Below are 7,395 nucleotides of genomic sequence, written 5' to 3' on the forward strand. Positions count from 1 at the left end.
CACCCCCTAGTTTGAGTACCACTGCCCTAAGCTATAACAGTTGCCCCTAGCATGCTATGGCACGTAGAGGAATGCAGAGATGGCCAATGAGCTAGAGGAGGGAGGCAGAATATTTACATTTACTGCATCTGTATCCCGAACCTTAAGTCTTTCATGGTTCTGCACTACTGACACACAATCCAGTTTGAACGAGGATGACCTTTTTAGAAGCTGATTTATTTAGACTTCACTGCATCCGATCTGGACCAGCAGCCTACACGAAACACGGTTGGATTCATTTTAGCAAGGGTCATACAACACGTAGCCTAAATAATTTCTTTTTTTTACTGCAGTTTCTTTATTATAATAAACATAATTGACAGAATCTAACTGACAAATAGCCCAAAATCTATTATAATTACCGATTGTTTTCTGGTGAATACAGGTAGTCAGGATAAACAACAGATAACTGAGTGAAAAGGTGCAGAGAGCTGACCTGTTAAATTGGTGACTTTGCTAATAAGAGGAATGTAGGTCCAGAGCCGTTTTGAGTTTAAAGGTGAGTTCTGCATAGACTATCTGTGGCAGTGATGGGAGGGTAAAGCTCCATGAACCACAAGCCGAGTGGAACCATCAGATTTTTAATGAGTGAGGTGATGAACCAGTCAGCAATTTGCTTCGGAGAGGAAAGTCTTTTCATCGGAACTGACAGCACGTGGCAGTTCCACCAATTACATTGCTCATCCTCCCATAGCAAATTTACAGCCTACTGGCCACCACTCTTGGAACTAATGAGTTTCTGGCCTTCCTGCCAACAGAGGTCTTTACAGCTAAATTGATTTGACCGACTGGACTAGAACTCAGTTGACTGGTTGTTCCAGGTGTCAATCAGCAGCTGGCTAAAAGGAAGCTGGAAAGCGCTCAGGACTGTGGATCTCATTGATCAGGAGCGTACACCACTGAAATATACCTAAACCTTAAGGAGTTAAATCACATGCACATCCTGCCCCGCCACACCCTACCCCACCCAGTCTCCCCCACAAAAATTCCCATTTGAAACAAAACAGGCCCGCAACAGGTAAAAACAACATTCAACATGATTCATGTGTTGAGTTCAACAATTAAACCAGACACATTCACAGTATTGCACCTTAATCAGTCTTACAGCGCGAGTATTTGTCAGTGTGTATTAGTCAGGGTCACAATGTCCAACACCCTGCTGAAACCAGGGTATCTGAGAGGGGAAAGAGACCTCAGTGTTCCCCCAGGAGCACTCTGGGTCAGAATTTCAGTCCTTTCTTCTGAAGGTCGAGATTGGCCTCCTGGATCTGAGCCTGTAGCTCCTTGGCTGCCTCTCTGCAGTCATTGAAGGTGGCCACTCTGTACCCGACGGTGGCCAGGGAGTAGCACCCGAACACCACCAGGAGATACACGGGCATGGGCCAGGCCACCTCCCTGTACGCCCGGGGCAACCTCAGGTTCATCAAGTCAAGGACCACAAGCCCCCAGGCAACCCCAAACACAGAGGCGCCCAACAGCCACTGGAGAAGCTTAGTCATGACGATGGATTTGAACACGGAGGCAGTGGAAAGCTACAGAACTGTGCTTTGACGTACCTGCCGATTTGGAATGAAAGTAATGAGAATACAGAAAGAATAATTTACTGTAGTTACCCTAATTCAACTGAGATGGAGAAGTACAGAAAATCGTAAAACAAATACTGTGTTCTAAGTAGTTAACGTCAGCTAACAACTCTTTGCAGGCGATCTGATTCAAAAATAATTCTCATAGTAATTCAGATCACACAAATGATGACGGAAACTATTTATAAACCAGAAGCTGCTATCAATGTCTCAACACTAGAGATTTGCTAACGTACCCAGTGTAAACCGTGAATTATCTATCGACCTCGGTGTGTAGGCTGGCTATTCACCTGCTGTCAAACGAGTGAGTTTGAAAAGTAAATAGGCTATAGCGAGCAAGAAATGCGAAATCAAATGTACACTGCAAACGACGGAAGTTGAATTCAACAGTCTGCCATATCAGAGTCAAAAATGCATAACTTTCCAGTTACATGTCGTATTCATAAATTTAGCTGCCGTTACCTCTTAATAGCCAGCCCACCGCCTATGAAATCAAGCGCAACAATATGACGTCATGGGATTACGAAGAATTGTGGGACATGATGTATTTCCACAGGAAAACGTCGCGATGGGGAATTTGAAGAATGTTGCAATTCGGTTCGATGAAAGCAACTTCCTGAGTCGTATAAATTATTTCAAAGTCATATGCTTAATAATTTAAATCTAAATAGCTCAATATTTAGAAATAGTGTCGCAATTGTGTCATTACCTAAATGAAGGGGGAAAGAAAGTATTGATTAAACCATAAAAGAACTGGCTGATGTAGGCGTACTGTATGTTCTGATTAGGGAGTACCGCCATTAGAGGACAATGTGAAATGATAACATCCACAAGCGGTCAACCTTGAGTATTTGCCAGTGTATTAAGTGGGCCTACTTCAGCCGTGTAGCGGTAGAAAGCAGAGATATATAAACACCATTCACCCAGAAAAGTGAAGTTATTCTTAGTGCCTTACTGTTTACATTTGATGCCAAACAGAATAAACGTCTGTGGGGTGTGAGTGTCATATTCTGTAAATGCATATTATATAAATGGTGTTTGGAACAGACCATTTCTTTTTCACATCAATTGTTTATGTGTGTGTGCCTGTACGTGTGTGTGAGAGAGGGGGGTGGGGGGGTGGTTGATGGATAGACAGTTTGTGACTGTATGTACCATTTTTTGCCTGTATGTTTTTTGTTTGTACAATACCTTTATGTTTCTGTGTACTGTACAATTCTATGTGTGCACACATAGACTATTTGTGACATTTGTGAGTCATTGTGTGTGTGTGTGTGCACGTGTGTGTGCTGCTTTCTGTGTAACACCGTGTGTGGGTAAAAGCTCAGTGAGAACTGAAATCCCAGCATGCTCTCTGCCAGAGAGCGAGAGAAACCTCGCTGGAAACCTGCGCCTAGCACAGAGCAGCAGCAGACGCAGCTACATCAGGAGGAGAGGGAGAGACTGCTGGGGGGGGAGCCCTCAGACGGAGCGGGAGACAGGGAGGGAGGGGGAGGTGGAGGGGTTGGTGGGGGATGGGGGGGTGGAAACAGGGACACTGCAGGTGCGAGTTCAGCTTTTTGGATGGACTCAATCATATATCAATTCCAGATGCTAACAGAAAGAATGTGGATGTGTGCACAGGGAGAGAGAGACAGTGACAGACAGAGAGAGAGAGAGTGTGTAAAGTGGATAAATGTATGTACTTTCTAACGCTGATCCGACACAATAACAGTGCTTAGAGTGTATTAACATTCCAGTAAAAGAAAGAGAAGAGGGGGTTAAACAATGTAAACAGACTGGGGGAGATGTAGACATGGGTTCGTGCTAGAGCTGGGGAGACCTGTATGTGTGTGTGTGTGTGCACCGGGGGGTAGCTGGGGGGTAGTGTGTGTACTATCGTCACGGTAACAATAGATGTCTGATCATAAACAGGATCCCTCTGTTTCCTGAGTCAGAAGCCTTGGTCTTAACACACTGCGTACACACACACACACACACACTACTACTACTACTACTACTGCTGCTTCTCTTACAGAGTTCATATTTGTGCATACCCAAACACATTTAACACTGACTCTACACCCCCACACACACATGCACTATTAATACTACACACACAAACATAGCTACTAATAGCAAACAGTACTAGTTCCACTCCTATCAAGGAAGGGCAATGTGTGCAGTGTGATACAGTGGGGCTGTGTGCCGTGTGTGTACTGCAGGGTTGGCAGCTCTCACGATTTTGGTGCGAGACACACGCTTCCAAGCCCTGTCTGACGCTCTCACGCTACCCAATCACATCTCACGGAAAGTAAAAAGAACGCAGCTACAAACAAAGCCGCTCCCTGATTCCTGATAAAAACTATTTATCTATCGGCTCGCAGGACAAAGCCAATTGTTCCAATGTTGCGAACTGAGATTTGTTGATTTGTGCGTGCGTGTGTGTGCACGCGCATGTGGAGTCTGTGGAGTATAGTGCTGAGAGCAGGGTGTGTGTGTATGTGGTGTACAATGCTGAGAGTGGTGTGTATATGTGCGTGTATGTGAGTGTGTGTGTGTGTGTGAGAATGTATAGTGCTGAGAGCAATGTGTGTGTATGTGTGTGTGTGCGTATTTGTGTGTGTGTGAGCGTGTGTGTGAGTGTATAGTGCTGAGAGCGGTGTGTAAGTGTGTGTGAGTGTGTGTTTCTGTGTGTGTGTGTGTGTGTGTGTGTGTGTGCATGTGAGTATAGTGCTGAGAGTGGTGTGCGTGTTTGTGTGTGTGTATGTGCGTGTATAGTGCTGAGAGTGGTGTGCGTGTTTGTGTGTGTGTGTGTGTGTGTGTGTGTGTGTGAGTGTATAGTGCTGAGAGCGGTGTGTGTGTGTGTGTGAGTGAGTGTGAGAGTGTATAGTGCTGAGAGCGGTGTGTGTATGTGCCTGTGTGTGTGAGTGTATAGTGCTGAGAGCGGTGTGTGTGTGTGTGTGAGTGAGTGTGTGAGTGTGTGTGTGAGAGTATAGTGCTGAGAGAGGTGTGTGTGTGTGTGTATGTACGTGTGTGTGTGTGAGTGTATAGTGCTGAGAGCGGTGTGTGTGTGTGTGCGTGTGTGTGAGTGTGAGTGTGTATAGTGCTGAGAGCGGTGTGTGTGTGTGTGCGTGTGTGTGAGTGTGAGTGTGTATAGTGCTGAGAGCGGTGTGTGTGTGTGTGCGTGTGTGTGAGTGTGAGTGTGTATAGTGCTGAGAGCGGTGTGTGTGTGTGTGTGTGTATGTACGTGTGTGTGTGTGAGTGTATAGTGCTGAGAGCGGTGTGTGTGTGTGTGCGTGTGTGTGAGTGAGTGTGAGTGTGTATAGTGCTGAGAGCGGTGTGTGTGTGTGTGCGTGTGTGTGAGTGTGAGTGTGTATAGTGCTGAGAGTGGGGTTGTGAAACAGCTGTGGCTGCTGATTTGGGCTGCAGCCTGTGCTCTTTGCTATAAGTAAAAACACACCTGTCCCAGCTGCTGTTTGCAGGAGGGAGAGAGTGAGAGTGAGAGCGCTGAGCGAGAGGAAGAGAGAGAGAGAGGAATGTGCTTTGCTCTTCTTTCCTGACAGGTCACTCCGCCTATCTGGACATTCCTTTTTTTCCTCATCCCTCTCTTTTCTTTATAGGCTGCCTCATCCTGTATTCTGCATATAACTGCTTTCTGTTTTTGTGCTTTCTCTCTCTCTCTCTCTCTCTCTCTTTCCCCCCCTCTTTTTTCCATGAGAGAAAATGACCAGTGAATAAACCCAAGTAACAGAAATGTCCCTCTGACTGTCAATGCACAAAGCTAAATCATATGTTAATTGCTCATTACCCCTGGTCCTGATGTTTTAACTAATTGGACTCCGGTGTACTGACCCCAGGCGGTATTGAGCCGGGTCAGACCAGACGGCTTCCTCTACCCTCTCTGTTTTTGTATTTTATGCCGTGTCGTTCATTGATTTCAATGTGGTGAACTGGGCCAGCTTAATGAACTGAGCCAAACTGGGCCGCGCTTCATTGACATTGGCATCGGCGCTTTGGAACACTGACTGGGGAGCATCCCGTCGACGGAGTGGCAAATCGATGCGGCATCAAACAGGACAAGGCTGCGTCACCACCGTATAAATAGCCCGCTCTTTGTAGTTGGCGGGGCTGCGGCTCCTTCGGATCCAGCTGCCCCTCACCTCGGAGATATCTGACCCGCGGAACTCCCGACTCCCTCCGGCACCTGCCGACCTCTGACCCTTGACCCGAGGGAGAGTGAGGGGTCAAGTGTTGACTCAGTTACGCGCGGGATTAAAGGTCACGGACTATAGATGGTCAGCCGGGTGTTTTCTCTTTTTGTAGTCCAACTGTTTTGATCCTCTCCCCTCCCCCTATTCCCTCCCTCTCTGTCACTCTTTCCACTTCTCTCGACCATTTATCAGTCCTGTTTTTGTACACCTCATGCTGATACCTGATCTTGCCTGAACTCCGAGATCCAGGCCTCGCCGCGTTTAAAACTCTGTCGTCCGCTTCAACAAGCTCAACAGGACAAAGGCTGCGTTAGGAAATATGAACAGCCTTCTCGATTTATTGCTGGAAAGAAATCACCCGATGACATATTTTCATATTACACGGCATGCACATCATCTCCATGACAATTGCTAGCATATACTTTGCTAGCGTACATGAAACATGCACTGCCCACAATACCGTAGCCCTTAAATCACGCGGTGCTGTGGAAACAAACCGAACCTGCCCGTTTTTGACTTATTGCCAAAAGTACTGGGTTACGTATTGAATTGCACAAGTACTTTGGCTGCACCGTAAAGAATCAGGCAGAATTCGCCGGTTCTGCCACTTAAGCGCGAGGCGTTTTAACACCTGCAACAACTGCGTTTGGAAAGATGAGCACGAGGCGTAAAGACGTGCGGCCAAAGTGCAGCCGCAGTGCAGGGAAGAAAAGGCGCCACCATGTGGCCATTTTATGAAATGAAGCTTATGAACTGAAGCGGAAGGCATACTATGCAGGATTTTTACCTTGAAAATATTATAAAGTAACCTATTATAAAAGAAGTCTATGATTCACTGGCAATCTCTGCCTTTATGCACTTTGACCGAATTAGTGCATCTTTACCTGTATTTGTTATTCTAAAATGGGTTTGGGACGTTTATTGGTGTGGCCCCTTTTTTATGTTGGACCTGCAATAAGAACTTTCACAAGGGTCTAAAACCACCATTACATTGAACGTAAGGGAATTAATTAAGCTATAATCAAACCTGTCTTCTTACTGTCACTCATGGTTTCTCAATTCATGGTACTAATGATACTCTAGCTGTCCAGCTAGCCCCATTAGGCGGGGCACTCAAGGTGAGTGGGCAGGGTTGAAGACAGAGGAGGAGGAGACTTCTTTGATTGTAAACACAGGACCACAGCCAGACTAAAAAATCCTGCATAGTATGCCTTTAACAGAAGAGAGAGCTAGAGCAAGTGATCGAGTGACACAGATGGTAACATTGTCCCCTGCTGCCAGAAAAAAAGAGCACAACAATTTATCTCGACAGTCAGAGAAGAACACTGTGGACCTCCTGCATCTCCCCCCCCCCCCCCCCCCCCCCTCTCACCTTTTCTTTTCCCTTCAGTCCTGTTTTTCTCCTTCCACACACGACCAGAATTGAAAACCGATCAATCCTCTCTTGCACAATTATTAGGCCAACCAAATGACATTAATGGAATCAAAGGACACCTTTTTTGATGGTATCTGTACATCCTTCTTTGAAAAAGAAGGTAGGTAACAGATACTTAAAAGCACACTTGTCTGTTGTGTGGAAA

General features: G+C 46.1%; 1 protein-coding gene across 2 annotated transcripts; it reads right to left on the bottom strand.

Annotated features, from left to right (window-relative positions):
• Positions 1-317: 317 nt before the first annotated feature.
• On the bottom strand, positions 318-2,133 carry LOC118233728 (dolichol-phosphate mannosyltransferase subunit 3-like). 2 transcript variants are annotated; one of them, XM_035429609.1, is made up of 2 exons: positions 2,085-2,133; positions 318-1,595 (listed from the first exon to the last, which is right to left on the bottom strand). In XM_035429609.1, exon 2 carries the CDS (start codon positions 1,536-1,538, stop codon positions 1,260-1,262), a length of 279 nt encoding a protein of 92 aa, XP_035285500.1. In that variant the 5' UTR covers positions 1,539-1,595; positions 2,085-2,133; the 3' UTR covers positions 318-1,259. The 2 variants fall into 2 exon arrangements, with proteins under 2 accessions (XP_035285500.1, XP_035285501.1); XM_035429610.1 differs by lacking the exon at positions 2,085-2,133 and adding an exon at positions 1,859-2,071.
• Between the last annotated feature and the right edge of the window lie 5,262 nt (positions 2,134-7,395).

This window comes from Anguilla anguilla, chromosome 8 (assembly GCF_013347855.1).
Source record: "Anguilla anguilla isolate fAngAng1 chromosome 8, fAngAng1.pri, whole genome shotgun sequence".
NCBI classification, from domain to species: Eukaryota; Metazoa; Chordata; class Actinopteri; order Anguilliformes; family Anguillidae; genus Anguilla; species Anguilla anguilla.

Coding starts and splice junctions, on each gene's coding strand:
- LOC118233728 (XM_035429609.1), bottom strand. CDS start 1,538: ATGACTAAGCTTCTCCAGTGGCTGTTGGGCGCCTCTGTGTTTGGGGTT.